Source organism: Mesocricetus auratus, unplaced genomic scaffold (genome assembly GCF_017639785.1).
Source record: "Mesocricetus auratus isolate SY011 unplaced genomic scaffold, BCM_Maur_2.0 Super-Scaffold_100691, whole genome shotgun sequence".
NCBI lineage: Eukaryota > Metazoa > Chordata > Mammalia > Rodentia > Cricetidae > Mesocricetus > Mesocricetus auratus.
Window position 1 is genome coordinate 51974397 of NW_024429267.1, and position 15197 is coordinate 51989593.

At 47.6% G+C, this 15197-nt stretch overlaps 1 protein-coding gene across 4 annotated transcripts in view; it reads left to right on the forward strand.

Moving 5' to 3' along the window:
- The window catches only part of Osbpl10 (oxysterol binding protein like 10), a 217297-nt gene that overhangs the window by 107085 nt on the left and 95015 nt on the right, over positions 1–15197 (forward strand). For 3 of the 4 annotated variants that reach the window (XM_005075036.4, XM_040739702.1, XM_040739703.1), the window contains one exon: positions 6507–6698. The exons of the other annotated variant lie outside the window; for it this stretch is intronic. In XM_005075036.4, the coding sequence (XP_005075093.1) occupies positions 6507–6698 (192 nt within the window). The remainder of the gene's footprint in view (positions 1–6506; positions 6699–15197) is intronic. 4 annotated transcript variants of the gene reach the window in all.

A 15197-nucleotide genomic window follows, 5' to 3' on the forward strand; every position in this document is an offset into this window, starting at 1 on the left:
AGATTTGTAGCCCTCCCAAGGGAAGTCCAGCCTGCCTCCCAGAATCTCCTGACTATTAATGGTGATTTGTTATTAAGACATCCTATTATCACTTCCCCAGTCATCTCACTGTCCCTCCGTGTGTCTGTCTGATTCACAGAATATGAATATCCATAGTTAGCGACACTCGGAAGCCTGGCTTTCTCACTAAACATGTCACTTAGCATCACACACGACCTGCATATTTTCTTATTCCTTCTCAAGCTATCCACTGAGGGGACAGGTTGCCCTTTAGAAGTAACAACACCCAGGCTCCTTTCCTAGGCTACTCAGCTTGCAAGGGTTTGAGCCTGGGTTTGTCTGAGCTGGCCATCATCTGGGAGGCTGAGCTGGCCATCATCTGGGAAAGTGTGCTCTCAATGCTTCCATTACTCCTCGTGTTGTGAACTGGCTTTCTAGACCGTATCTCTGAGCGTCATGTGTACATGACCCAGTACTGTGGGTCCCGGCATTCTCACACGGGATAATTGGTTACTTCTCTCATTACTGTCACAAAGGCAACAACTTAGGGAAGGAAAGGGGTCCCCTGACTAGCTTGAGGGTCTGCCTGGTCCATGGTGGTGGGAAGCAGCCGTCACCTGAAGTCAAGAAGCGGAGAGGGATGGATGCCGGTGTCAGCCCATTTTCTCCCCTCAGTCAGTCTCTAGGCTGCGGGAGAGCACTATCCACCTTTGGGGTGGGCCTCCCAGACATGCTTAGAGGTTTGTCTTCTAGAGGTTTCTAGAGCCTGACAGGCTGACAGTCAATAATGCCACCACAGGGTGCTTCCATCCCTGAGGCTTGGATGTTTTTTATATTGATGTGACACTGACCGCTTCCCCTTCCCAGCATCCCCTCCATGCCAGTTTCGCTAGTGGGTATTGAGGGCGAGGGAAGACTCCTTTTGCAACTCAGGAGATAAGGAGTCAGCCGTGGATGTAGGTGAGACCCAGCTGCGTGCATGACTGTGTGTTGGGGGCCTAGGCAGCTCTTAGCCATCAGCCAGCGCTTCCTCTCACCGGCCACACCATCTGTGACGCCATCACCTTGCATCAGACAGACAGGCGCTTTGTACAGAGGGCAGGGATGCAGGGAGCCTGCTGAACCCGATGGCAGGATGCACGGCCTGATTCTCTTAGGGAGCCATCACTCTTGACTCAGAATTTTCCAGATGGCTTGCTTGACATTTCTAGTCACCCCAGTTATAGTAAATATTTGGAATAAAACCCTGCTATGTTGGTCCCCAGACTGTTAATATTTGACTTTAAATTAGTAGCAGAGATTCATGTTTATGACATTTAAGACTGAAAGCTTGTTCATTTATAGTGGCTGTAATTTGCAAGCTCCCCTGCCATACATACTTTCCCCCATTCTGTTTACCCATGAGATTTTTCCAGTGAGAATTTCGCTCACACGTACCCTTAGAGGAAGCCCTAGTGTGAATGCAACCGTGAGAATCCCACAGTTAATGCAAAAGTAGAAGGTGTTTGGTTTAGGTAGTTTCTTTTGGGGGGGGGTTTCGAGATAGGGTTTCTCTGTGGCTTTGGAGGCTGTCATGGAACTTGCTCTGTAGACCACGCTGGTCTCAAACTCAGAGATCCGCCTGCCTCTGCCTCCCGAGTGCTGGGATTAAAGGTGTGTGCCACCACTGCCCGACTGGTGGTTTCTTTTTTTCTGCTTCAAACTCACCGTCTGTTCAATGACAGCCATTATCTAAGTAATGATTTTGGGATTAGCCATCCTCAGGGGAAGAATTTGGCCTTCTGGGTTTATATTGTGCAGTTATGGGTGAATACTGTGTAGTTATGTTGGTACTGCTGTGGGCAAAGGCATCATGAACCATGTGACTGTCTTCCTTTATAATTTTTTTCAAGTAAAAAGATTAGGGTAGAATGGTTCATAATAGTCAAGATACATTTTTGAGGCAGGATCTCATAGCCTGGACTGGTCTTGAATTTTTTTTAAGTATTTTGTGTGTGTGTGTGTGTGTGTGTATGTGTATGTGTGTATAAGTGCTTGTGTATGTATGCATGTATACACATACATTCAAGCTTGTGTACCTGGTGCCCATGGAGACTGAAAGAGAGCATTGGATCCCTTGGAACTGGTTTCAATTGGGAGCTACCATGCGGTTGCTGGGAACTGAACCCAGGTCCTCTGCAAGAGCAGCCAGTGCTCTTAACCCCTGAGCCACCATCTCTTCTGGCCTTGAATTCTTGGGCCTCCAAAGCAATGAACTTCCTGATTTTTGCTGGGCCTTTGTTTCTGCTCAGAATTTAGCCGCGTGGGGGTGGGGTTATAGCTCGGTTGGTAGAGAGCTTGCCTAGCGTGTGCATGAAGCTCTGACCGAGTCCAGGATGACGTAAACTGGGTGAGGTGGCATATACCAGTGATCCCAGCACTTAGGAGGTGGCATAACAGAAGTTCAAGGTCATATTTAGCTACTTACTAAGTTTGGGGCCATCCTGGGCTGCGTGAGACCCTGTACATGTGTGTTTCATTCACACGTGCGTGTGTGTGCTCTGTATTCTATACCTCTGCTGTCTCATTACTGCCATGTAAACATTAAACTATGGCTTGGATTTCACCACCACTTTGATCTTATGGAAAATAACAAAGTTAGTGGCTGCGATGATTTTGTGCTAAGCAACTTCTTAGCATTTAAAAAAAACCCAATACTCCCTTCACTGATCAATTTTTAAATCACGTGAAGAAATGAACCTGTTAGGCCGGGTCTGTGCTAAGTGCTTTGTGGACATGGTACAGCTTCCTCTTCACGGTGGCTTTTAAGGGTCAATATTATTATCCTTCTTTAGAAGATCAGGAAATTGATGCTTAATGAAAATGTTTAACTCACCCAAGGTCACATGGCTGGAGCCAAGTAGAGCTGGAGAAATAAAACCTGTCTGTCCATCTTTAAACCTGGGGGTGGGGGGGGGGAGGGGGAGTCTGCCTTTTGCTGGACTAGAATAAACCTTCCACACAATCAGAGTGGCTTTCTTCAGACTCTTAATACTTAGGCAAATTTACTGTTGTCGCAGGATTAGGGAAGTTGCCTCTTTCCTCCTCCACACTCCAAGTGAAAACATGGAAAGGGACGAGTCGATGATCCTAGTCTCCATTGTCCCAGTTGCCCGCACATACGGCAATTTCAAAGCTACACCCAGGCTTCCACCCCTCTGTCTCTCCGGGTTACGTGTGTACCGGACCCGGAGAGCCTTCCCAGACTCCTTGGGCATTTCAGAGTGGCCCAGCATTCTGGCTTCTGCCCTGGCTCCGCCCACTTCTCATTCACTTGTCACTTACAAGGTGCCCTGCTTCCCAGGCGGAGGTCCAGCCTGTGGGGAATGCCCAGTCGGGGTCATTCTGTGATCTGTTCCCTCGCTTCCTATTGTCCCCAGTCAAGTTCAAGCTTCCGGTCTCCCAGCTTAGGATACCTTTATTGTTGGGTATGAGTGTGTGTGTGTGTATGTGAGTGCACCTGCATGTGTGCACCTGTCTGTGTATGTGCACCTGTGTGTGTGTGCACCTGTATGTGTGTGTGCACCTGTATGTGTGCGCACCTGTGTGTGTTCCTGTCTGCAGAGGACAGAGAAGTAAGTGGGGTTCCTGCTTTATCACTCCATCTTAACCCTTCAGGCAGGGTTTGTCACTGAACCTAGACTTTCTCATTTTGGGGCAGTGTGGCGGGCCAGCAAGCCCCAGCAGTCCCCCCTCCCCTCTCTTCACTGTCCAGCACTGGAGTCAGAGCGCTGACCACTACACCCGGCTTTCACGTGTGTGCTAGGGAGCTGAGCTCAGGTTCTCATGTGTGCACAGCGAGCTTCCTTACCCACGTGGCTGTCCCTCAGCCCCTGGACACCTTTCTTGTGGTGAGATCGACTTGTCTTCACTTTACACCTTCCAGCCGTAGTCTCAAATTGGCATCTATTTCTTTTCTCTTTTTCTGACGCAGGGTCTCACACAGCTCAGGCTGGACTTGAACTTTCTATATAGGTGAGGATGACCCTGGACTTTTTTTTTTTTTTGGTTTTTTAAGACAGGGTCTCTGTGGCTTTGGAGGCTGTCCTGGAACTCGCTCTGTAGACCAGGCTGGCCTTGAACTCACAGAGATCCACCTGCCTCTGCTTCCCGAGTGCTGGGATTCAAGGCATACGCCACCACCGCCTGGCGACCCTGAACTTTTGATCTTACGGCTTGCACTGTCTAGATGCTGGCATTAGAGGTACACACCACCTGGTTGATGTGGTGCTGGGACACGAAGGGGTTTGTGCGAGCTAGGCAAGCACTCTGCCAACCAAGCCACACTCCCAGCCCACAACCACAGTTGCCTCATTTGTAAAGTGTGTGTGTGTGTGTGTGTGTGTGTGTGTGTGTGTGTGTGAGACTGTGGCTATCTACATGTTTTATCATTAAGATTTATTTGTATGCATGCGGATGTACGTGTGACTGTATGACTCTATGCTGCAAGTGTGTAAGATGTTCATGGAGGCCGGAAGAAGGGTGTTGGATCCCCCGGAGCTGGAGTTACAGGCAGTTACAAGTGGGTGCTGGGAACTGAACTTGGGTCCTCTAGAACGGCAGGAGCTTCCATCATTGATGCGTCTCTCCAGGCTCTGTCGTGCGTCTTATGCACAGGCATCCTCTCTTTGACATTTCCCAGTAGGGATACTGCTAAGTGAATAGTAGGTATCCGGTAGGTCTTTATTTGGTAATTGCACCACAGAATCTGCCATGTCACCCATCTGCTTTTCTCAGGCTAAATGATGCACAGGTGCCTGTGAGAATGGAAATGTCTCTGGAATTAAAGCTCTGTGAGAAGCGATACCTTCCCACGGTTCACTTCTTCCCACAGTGAGATAAAGGCTGTGTAGTGAGACGCCTCCTTCCTTTGTTCTTCCCCCCATGTCTGACTCTCAAAAACTAAGCCTCCACTTGATCGGTGTGTGTGTACCCTTAAATTTTCCCCCTGGGTTTTAAAAGGAACCTTTTCAATAATGGTGAAAATTTTACACAGAACTTGGCATACCACACAATGGCACTGCATCTTGCTTCTTACAATTAACTGTGCAACTTAGAGGTTTCTTTTTTCAAGGTCAGTGACTAGAGGTCTTTTTCAATACCCTCCTACAGCTCAGCAGTTTCATTATGTAACTCACACTGGCAGACGCGGAGGCCTTAGCAGCCTTCACCGTGTATGACATGTCCTGCCGCAGTCACTAATGGGGGCATGTGGCGCTCTGCCTGCCTCGCACTGGTCTGCCTGGAGGACAGGTTCCTGGGATTGCAGCAGCTCAGAGAGGATGTTGGGAGCCAGCCTGGCAATTGTGCTCACCGGGGAGGCTGCTCTCCTTCATTCACAGACTCCACCCGGGCCCCGTTGATGGTGTGTGTGCAAACATTTGAATGCTGGCTAAGATGGTGGATGAAACATGCTGTTTAAATTTAGTCTGGGGTTTACCATTCTCTTTGAGTACAGTGGGATATTTTTTGGTGCAGTTTGGTTCATTTTTCTGTTTTGTAAACTTGCCTCTTTGTATCTTGGCTCATTTAATGAAAATTAACAGCTTTTTTTCCCCTAGTTTTCTCACTTTATAGGGGGTAATTGTGGTTGGTTTGTTTCCTAGAAGTGTTTGCTTTTTAGGTAGCCACATTTACCAGGGCATTCATTCTTCAGTAGCATTTGCATTTTGAAGTATTGGGCCTCACCTATTCGCCTTCTCTGTCTGCTTTTTGCCCTTCTCTTTCTTTTTCCTTCTAACCCTCTTTGATCCATTTGGAGTCTTTACTCTGATAGATGAATCCAGGTTTGCTTTTCAGACGACTGCCAAGTTGAATTGAAACATGATCAAATTAGTAGTTTGAATTCCATGCTACTACAGAGTGGAATTAAGCGCTTGGCTAACACGTGAAGTGGAGAACTTAGTCTCATATAGCAACGTTTATTAAGCACTTAACAGAGACAACGATTGATGCTTGCCAGACTTTGGGATATAATGACAAGTGTGAGCGAACCCTTGAGCCCAGGAGGCAGACAATGAGTATAGCAAGCGGAGAGTCTGGGAGAGCCAGGGAGGTGTGTGAAGGTTCGACGGGCGTGTATCATCCTGGAGGGGAAGGACTTCTAAGGAGGGGAGGTAATGAGCCTGTGGCCATAGAGAAAGCAGGAGACATTAGACATGAAAAGGATAATTCATGTGCAGTCTCATTCACTTATTGTTGTAGAGACAAGTCCTTACTATGAAGCCCTGGCTGGCCTGGAGCTCACTCTGTAGACCAGGCTGGCCTGGAGCTCACAGAGACCTTCCTGCTTCTGCCCCCTGAGTGCTGGGATTAAAGGTGTGGGCCACGTAGTACAGTCAGGCCTCTCCCATGCCTTCATCCCTCTAAACAGATCAGGGGGAAATCCAAGAGCCCCCACATGAAGACAGCAACAGTCACATTCTGCGGGCCGGTTGCTGAGTTTTGACACCTGTTGCTTGTTCTAGACGACTCCAAGTTCCCGAAGCCGAAGTCTCACTTTGCTCCCCCATGGAACACCCAATTCTGCGTCTCCCTGTAGCCAGAGACACCTCAGTGCTGGGGCCCCCGGTGTTGTCTCAGTCACTCATCACAAGTCGCCTGCAGCTGCCCGAAGAGCCAAGAGTCAGTATTCCGGCCAACTGCACGAAGTCAGAGAGGTAGGCCTTGCTCTTACTAGGCTACGCGGCCCCGGGGAGAGTCGGGGGCAGTGGCCGTGGCCCCGGTGACCCCTCTTTCTTCTGACCCTGTGCAGAACAGACATAACCTCGAAGCCACATGCTTGCAGCTGTCCTTTCGGGCATGAGAACAGAGTCATGGTTATTGCTGTTTGGGAGGCTAAGCGAGTCATCAGGAGAGCCCCCATCCTAGCTCAGAGAAGGCAAGCCCATGGAAGAGTGGGCTGAGGAGGGGGCACCCTTGATTGGCCTGCTCAGAGCTAAGATGGGGTGTGCACTGAGTTCCGCAGCATCACAGGGAGTGGCTGATGCTCAGGAGTGGTGGTCCTGATGCTGACTTCATTCTCCTTTGGAAGCTCCTGCCTCCCCCTTCGCGTTAGTGACGCTGAGCCTCACTCTCTGCAAGGAATAAACAATAAGCCAGTGTTGCCAGCCAGGAGGTTCACCTGGAAGCTGTGTAATGAAAGGGACGGAGAGTTTGCTGCGTTTTGTTTCTGACACAGGGCCTCATTTAGCTCAGGTCAGCCTCAAACTTATCATATTGGCTGAGGGTGACCTTGAACTTCTGACCTAAGCTTCCTGCCTCTGCCTTGGAGCTCTGGGGCTATTGGTATATGAGGCCATGCTCAGTTTTCTGTGGTGCTGGGGATTAAACCCAAACCTTCCTGTGTGTAAGACAAGCACCCCACCCACTGATGTTCCTGTCACCTCTCCCAACCCTCGGGACGACTGACTGTTAAAGTGGGTGGGGTTGGTTCTGGTTGCCTGACTCCTGTCCGGTGCTGAGAACTGTTGGCCCTCACCAGCTTGCTGTCCTCTTGCCATGGGTGCAGAGCCATTGCTTTGTCTCCTGGAACCATGGGCCCCACAGACATTTGAGGCATGCACAGTGTTTTGCTTTTTAAATATCAGAGGCTAGGCACTGTTCTGGTCTCGGACTGCCTCAGTCTGATTCTGGTCAAGAATCTTCTGTATCAGATATGTATATTTGTAGGAAAGACTTTTTTTAAAAATAGGTTTTATGTGAATATATTCCCATACTGCTAAAAAAAAAAAGGAAAGTACAGAGTTGGAATCCTATGTAAAATATTTTTTAGATTTTTTTTTATGTGGATGGGTGTTGTGCTTCGCGAGCTTGTATTGCACCATGTGTGTGCAGTGCCGACGGAGGCCAGAAGAGGGCATCAGATCCCCCGGAACTGAATTACAGACCACTGTGAGTGGCCATGTTGGGTAAGGGAATTGTGCCTGGGTACTCTGCTGGAGCAATAGGTGCTCTTAACCTTGGAGGGAATCTTTCCAGTTCCTAGGAATTTAATTTCAATTTTCAGAGAGAACGCTCACTGTGAAACAGATACTCCGATGTGTAAGCAAAAGTGGCTTTTAACTTAATTGTATTATTACATTGGTTGATATAATGGATGCTTGTGATTATGTTCATTTTTTTCGTAGATTCTTTTCATTACTACAGTGGTTGATATAATGGATTGTTGTGTCTGTCTGTTTTTTTCATAGATTCTTTTCAACATACTGTCACAGAAAAGTGGAAATCTCCAAATTTATTCCAAATAGACTAGTGGTGCTCACCATGGTCAGGCAGCTTTAGCAGTTTGGATTTTAAATTCCTTTTTCTTTCATTGCATTTTTCATTTTATCTGTTTTTATTTCTCAGCATTTACACACACACACACACACACGTATATATAGTAACAGGGTCTCATATAGCCAAAGTTGGCCTCAAACTTAATATATAGCCGAGGATGACCTTGAGTTTTTGGTCCTCTTGCTTGACATTATAATCATGTGCCAGCACATCTGCTTTGTTTGGTGCTGGGGATGGAAGCCAGGGCTCCAAGCCTGCTGGCCCAACACTCTGCCCACAGAGTAGCATCTCCATACATCCTCGACATGTTTTTTATGGTAGAGACTTTTTTTTGAGGGAGATTGAACCAACATCCTCTGTGGGCTAGCCTCTGAGTTAGATCTTGGTAGCTCAGGCTGGACAATATTTAAGGCAGGCTCAACATTGTATCATTTTGTCACTGACAGTGAATCTTCAGGATCTCCCCAGGTAGAACTTTTGTACAATGTGTGCATTCGTTACTTTTTGCATGTGACTGGGATTAAAATACCACAACCAAAAGAAATATATAGAAGGTTTTATTTTGGTTTAGGCTCTCATAGGGCTAGAGTCCATAACAGACTGAAAGTCATGACACGGTGGCAAGACCGGGAAGCTAGTCTGTCACATCTCTATCCACACAAGGAAGCAGAGAGTAGGGGAGGGAAGAGCAGAGGAGGAAGAGAGAAGAGAGGAGCAGCAGGGGAGAAGGGAGAGGCGGGGTTATAAGCTCTTAAAGCCGGCCCCTCGTGAGGTGTTTCCTCCAGCAAGATCCAAAGGTTCCATAGCCTCCCAAACAGGACCACCAAATGTTTAAACTTGTGAACTTCTGGGAGACATTTCTCATCCAAACCACCACAGTGTATGCTACTAGGGTCTTAATATTTTTTGTTTTTGTTTTTCGAGGCAGGGTTTCTCTGTGACTTTGGAGGCTCTCCTGGAACTCGCTCTGTAGACCAGGCTGGTCTCTAACTCACAGAGATCCACCTGCCTCTGCCTCCCGAGTGCTGGGATTAAAGACGTGCGCCACCACCACTGCCCAGCTTATACTATGGTCTTATTTTTACATAGACCAAAATATTTTACAAGTCCTCGGAGACTAACCTTGAAGTGGGGGTGGGGCATGGGAGGCCGTGCTTGGCACAGTGGCACGTGCCCGTAATCCTAACACTTGAGAGGCTCAAGCAGGAAGATGGTGAATTCCAATATGGCTTGAGTAACATAGAGAGAGCTTGTCTCAAAAGTATAACTGAATATGTATGAATAAATAGATAGGAAATAAATAGAACACGATTTAAGTTTCAGGTGAAATATTCTTGTAGCCATTTGGTTTGGTTTCTGTGACCTGGGGTGGCGGAGCATGTCTTGGATCATTGCCTTTGTACATGGATGATCTTGTTTGCCAAAAAAAAGTTAATCCAGGAGGTAAGGATTTTATTTGATTATGTATATATGTTTGTGTCTGTGAGTGGGTTTGTGCATGGGAGTGAACTGCTAAAAGAGGCCAGAAGAGGGAGCCTGATCTGAATCCCAAGTTACAGGGCGTGTGGGGGGGGGACCATACTCAGAGGACCTGAGTGAACCACTCTTACTTAGCTGCTGAGCTAGCTCCTCTGACCCCAAAAGTCAATCTTAAGTAACACTTAAATAAATGTTCCTGGCGGTTGTGGGTACCGTTACCCCTGACAAGAGAACAAGCCACATTCTATAGCACCTGCTGGCTTTGATGCCGTCAGACCCACCTTGAAAACTATCCAAGGGCATCTCCCTCACGAATTCTCATCTATAAAGGCCTTTGCTTTAAAAAATTGCACCGAGTTTATATCCAATGTAGCTAGAAGAGAATGGAATAGCATTTTAACCCCGCTGTACAGGGAAGATAAACTTCTGACCACCGAAGAATTGTCATACACAAGATGGATGTGCTGGAATATCAGAAAAACAAAAGAAAAATAATCCAGCCAAAGGCAATGGGATAAATATTAAATGGAATGTCATGGTGAAGGTGAAAATAATGGGGTAGTTTAAAAGATTAAGTGGTTATAATCTAAAATATAAAGAATGGAGTTGCCAGAGGTTAGAGCCCAGTGTCCTCACTGGAGAGTGTTAGGAGAGATGAGTGTGGGGATTTCAAGATGTGGTGGGAAGGACAGGCACGTTCTCAACACCAGTTTGAGAGATGAAAGCAAGCTGACTATATTGAGGGAGCTTTCTCCCCTCTGGCTGGCAGTGTGAGCTTGGGAGAGCAGAACCTAAAATGGTGGCCGGCTGAAAGAAGTCTCATGCAGCAGCTAGCTTTATTCAGAGCACCAGACGATTTATCATCCAGGGGTTAAGAATCACATGAGAGTAAGGTGTGTTCAGTCACAAGGACAAACCACTTGTGGCAAAAAAACAAAAGTTTTTCCATAGAGGCATATCAATAACAACAGCAGAAGTAAACACACTTGTATCTGCCCCACCTGGGGGAGCAAGAAGGTTTACAAAGTTTACAAAGTATACGAAGTTTACAGAGGGAGTATCTGGGTCACCCCTGCCACTTGAGCAGGGGTGAATAGCCAACTATAGCTTGCCGCGCACTCCTTAAGTCAAGTAGGCTGGCCACAAGCTCACAGCAATCCTCCTATAGTAGGGGTGAGCCCCACATCTATTTTTATGTTTTTCGTTTTTTCTGTTGAAGGCTGAGTCTTATTTCTGGTGTCTTTTGGGCACAGTATATTAACTGGGCACACTGGTTTATCCGATTATTTGCCTGGGATGCCTCTCTGGAGCTGTTAGAATTCTCCAACAATGGGAAGTGGGGTTGCCTAGGTAACCTGATGAGCTCCCAGAGAGGAGAACCCTGGTGATGGTGCTAGGGTTATCAGGTGTTCCTTGGCTCTCCTCTGACTGGTTGCATTGGTGAGTATCTAGTCACACAAAGGTGTGATGAGGGGAAAAGGGATGTTGGTCTGGACCTCTGCATATGACTCTGGAGGTGTTTTATAAGTAGAATCTAATGTATTTCAAAAAGTTGATGTGACTCCTTGGTCGCCTAAGCATGTGATGGTGGAAACGTGATATTCATTGTGTTTTACAAGATTATTTTATGTGTGTATGTTTGCTTGCACTTATGTATGTATGCACCATGTGCCCATGGAAGTCAGAAGAAGGTCTTGGCCACCTTGGAACTGGAGTTACAGATGATTGTGAGCCACCATGTGGGTGCTGGGAATTGATTGAGGTCCTCTGTAAGAGCAGCCAGATGCTGGGCGTTGGTGGCGCACGCCTTTAATCCCAGCACTCAGGAGGCAGAGGTAGGCGGATCTCTGTGAGTTCGAGGCCAGCCTGATCTACAGAGCTAGTTCTAGGACAGCCTCCAAAACAATACAGAGAAACCCTGTCTCGAAAAACCAAAAAAAAAAAAAAAAAAAAAAAAAACCAAAAAAAAAAAAAAAAAGAGCAGCCAGTGCTTTTAACCCCAGAGCCATCTCTCCAGCCCCATCATTGTGTTTTGCTTTTTCCTTTTTAATTGAGGTTGGGAGGATGTAGAGACAACCGAACAATTAAGAGTATTTGACACACAATTACGAAGACTTGAGTTCAGATCTCAACACCCATGTAACAAGTTCGTTATGTCTGTAACTCCAACTCTGAGGCCACAGAGGCAGGAGGATCCTTGGGGTTTGCTGCCTTTACAGCCTGGCCAAGAAGAATGTGAATCTCATGGAGAGACCCCGCCTCAAAAAAAAAAAAGGTGGGGTACAATAGAGGAGACATCTGGCGCCCTCTTCTGGCCTCCACTTGCACACATGGTTCTGACTATGCTCACGAAGACAAACATAGGCAAACCTTTCCCCCCATATTTTGGCTGTCGTACGTCCAGTCCATTGTAACAGGTTTCAACATGCCTTATATTAATTTCAATAGAAGTTTTGCTGGTACAGGTTCAATGTGATGCTGATGAAATTTAATTTGCTGGATGATTTCTAAACAAAATTCAACTGTAAATATGTTCAGGTTAGCTCCCGAATGTGAGCCAGGTAAGCCATTGTTCCCGGGGGCAAGAAGCAGTCAGGCTTACCCACAGATAACCACAACTAACTTTCTTAGTTATGCTGTTTGCGGCTTGGGAAAATACATGGCGTTCACCGGGGTGATTTTGGATCCTGTAGCGTTGAGGAAGGTTGCTCTACAGAGTGTTGAACGGGTGGTGTGAAGCCACTCCACAGAGTGTTGGACAGGTGGTGTGAAGTCACTCCGAAGATTGTTGGACGGGTGGTGTGAGGCATCTATGGATTTCATTAAGCAGCTTCCAGAAGCGATTCATCAGTCACTGTGACTTATCTTTCTCAACCCTTTGAAAAATTGATTTCCATTTTAATTTATATATTCTGTGTGTCTGTCTGTACATATGCCACGTGTGTGTGGGTGTCCGAGGAAGCCAGGAGATGTTGGATCCCCCAGAGCTGCCACGCGGGTCCTCTGGAAGAGCAGCCTATGCTCTTAAATCATGAGCTATCTTCTTGATACTTATTTCTTCCAAGTTTTATTTGGCTTCCAGATCTATACCCTTGGACAGAGAGCTGTTGGTGACTGGGGAGATAAACTGTGTGGGGCTGTATAATTTAACATATTAAGGTGTAACCCTTTTATAGGGAATAATGTGTGGAGATGAGTGTTTATGTGGTTCCCGTTCTGTGAGCATGTGTTGCCTTGTGTAATGGTCATGTCATGTTTGCTCTCACAGGGACAGTCCCTTAATTAAGTTGCCATCTTTACAGATGGCTTTTCTCAGGGTCCTCTTCCTTCAGGATGATTTGAGCTGGTCCTGGTCAGTGTGGACGCAGTAAATGTCTGGTGAGAAGCCCTGATTCACGGGCAGCCTTTGCTGCAGAGGCAGCCACTGCAAACCATTGTGCTAACACATTTTACGAGGTGCTTCATCTTAAGGTAGTGATCTGTGCTGACAACGGGGACTTCCTACCATCCTGTCACCAGGGAAACCACAATTAGGGAGGCACAAGCATCTTCCCTCTGAGCAGAGGGGCTCATTTAAATCATGCTCTGAATTAAAACTCTGCACTTTGGGATTGAATGAGGAGAAAGAACTGTAGCGTGTTGCTTTGATTTTTTTTTTTAATTTGTTTTTTGAGCTGGGGCCCTCCTATAGCTCAGGCTGGCCTCAAACTGTCAGTGTAGCTGAGGATGACCTTGAACCTTTGACCTCTGGCTTCACCTTCTGGGATTGGTGGACGAGCACTCCGCCAACTCTATCCCTGAGCCCCGGAGCATGCGATTCGGGTAGGGATCTGCCATTTCTAAATTATCGGCCAGTGGGGTGGCTCAGTGGCAAAGCACTTGCCAGCAAGCCTGGTGCCCTGAGTTCAATCCCCAGAACTGATGCTGTGGAAGAGAGCCGACTCCTGCAAATTGCCCTCTGCCTTTCACAGGTATTCTGTGGCATAAACAAAAAAACAAATGAGAAAAGCAGATTGTGTGGGCTTTCAGTGTGAGGTGGGAGATGAGAAGCTGCCTCCAGACAAGGTGTGACTGAGGAGAGTCGGAAAAAGTGGGATAGACTCTCTTCCTAGGAGAGTGAGGGAGGGGACTGACAGGACAGCTGGCAAGCCAGAGAAACAGAAGGAAGGCTTGAAAAATAGTAAATTTCATGAGGCTCCCCTGCGACAACAGGGCAAGGGGAGGCCACATCTTACAGACCAGCCCAGTGGTCCTGGGGAAAAGGGTTGGTGGTCCTTCCCACAGGACCGGCCCGCGTTCTTGTAGGCTCCGATGCAGTTGTGGATCTGTGAGACGTGAAAAGAAGGCTCATTTTGTCACACTCTGTGTCTAGGTAGCCTGTGCTGGTAGCCCTCATGAGAGTTACACCTGTTGTTGAAGCTGAGCTGTTTGGGAAGCCTTCAGGAGCAGGGACTGCGAGGTCACCATCCCCACAGCCCTAGTGGTGGGAGCAGTGAGGGATTCAGTCTTGGATGGCGGGAAAGCCAGAGGCTGACAAGATCGAAAGTTCAGGGGACAAGAGGCTCCTCTCAGGCATGGGTGCATGGAGAGGTAGCCCTTGGCTTGGTGACACACCTGTAATCCCAACTCCAGAAGACAGTAGTGTGGTGACATCCTGCTTGTGAATGAAGCTTGCCCACTAGCTAACCACAGAGGTCTGTCCATTCATTCTCTGACCTTCAGACAGGCTTTACTTGTACAAGCAGGGTACCATAACACAGAAGCCAGGAGGGTGCTGAGTTTGAGGCCAGCCTGGGCTACATAGTGAGACCTTGTCCCCAAAACAAAACAAAATAAATCAATAGGGAAAAGAGCACGGACTGAGATAGTTTGAAAGAAAAATGAGCCCCCTCCCCATTGACTCATAGGTTTTGCTACGTGGCCCCATGCTGATGGTTGCATTTTAAGGCCATGGAACCTTTAGGAGGTGAGGCCTTGCTGGAGGAAATGTGTCAGAGGGCACTGTGATTTTCTGTGATTTTATAGCCTGACCCTGTTTCCTGTTCAGTCTCTGCATGACTGAGGGCACTGGGTGGTCCGGTGGGGGCAGTGCCTTTCCCACCTTGATGGCCCGTGAGCCCAAACAAACCTTTCTTTCTTAAATTGCTTGTCGGGCTTTTGTGTCATGTCAGTGAGGAGAAATGTGACTTGAGTCCCGCCCACGGAACACCTCACATTGACGTCTGGATTCGTGTTTGACCGCCAGATTGATGAGGGATGAATGAGAGGCCATGCTCGTGTGAAGTGGGTGATCATGGCCCAAGGGACTTGATCCCGTAGCCTGGGCAGTAGCCGGCCTCCAGGTGACACACACTGAACGGGTCCCTGGGAGGCAGCGGCTGGCTCCTAAGACCTTGGCT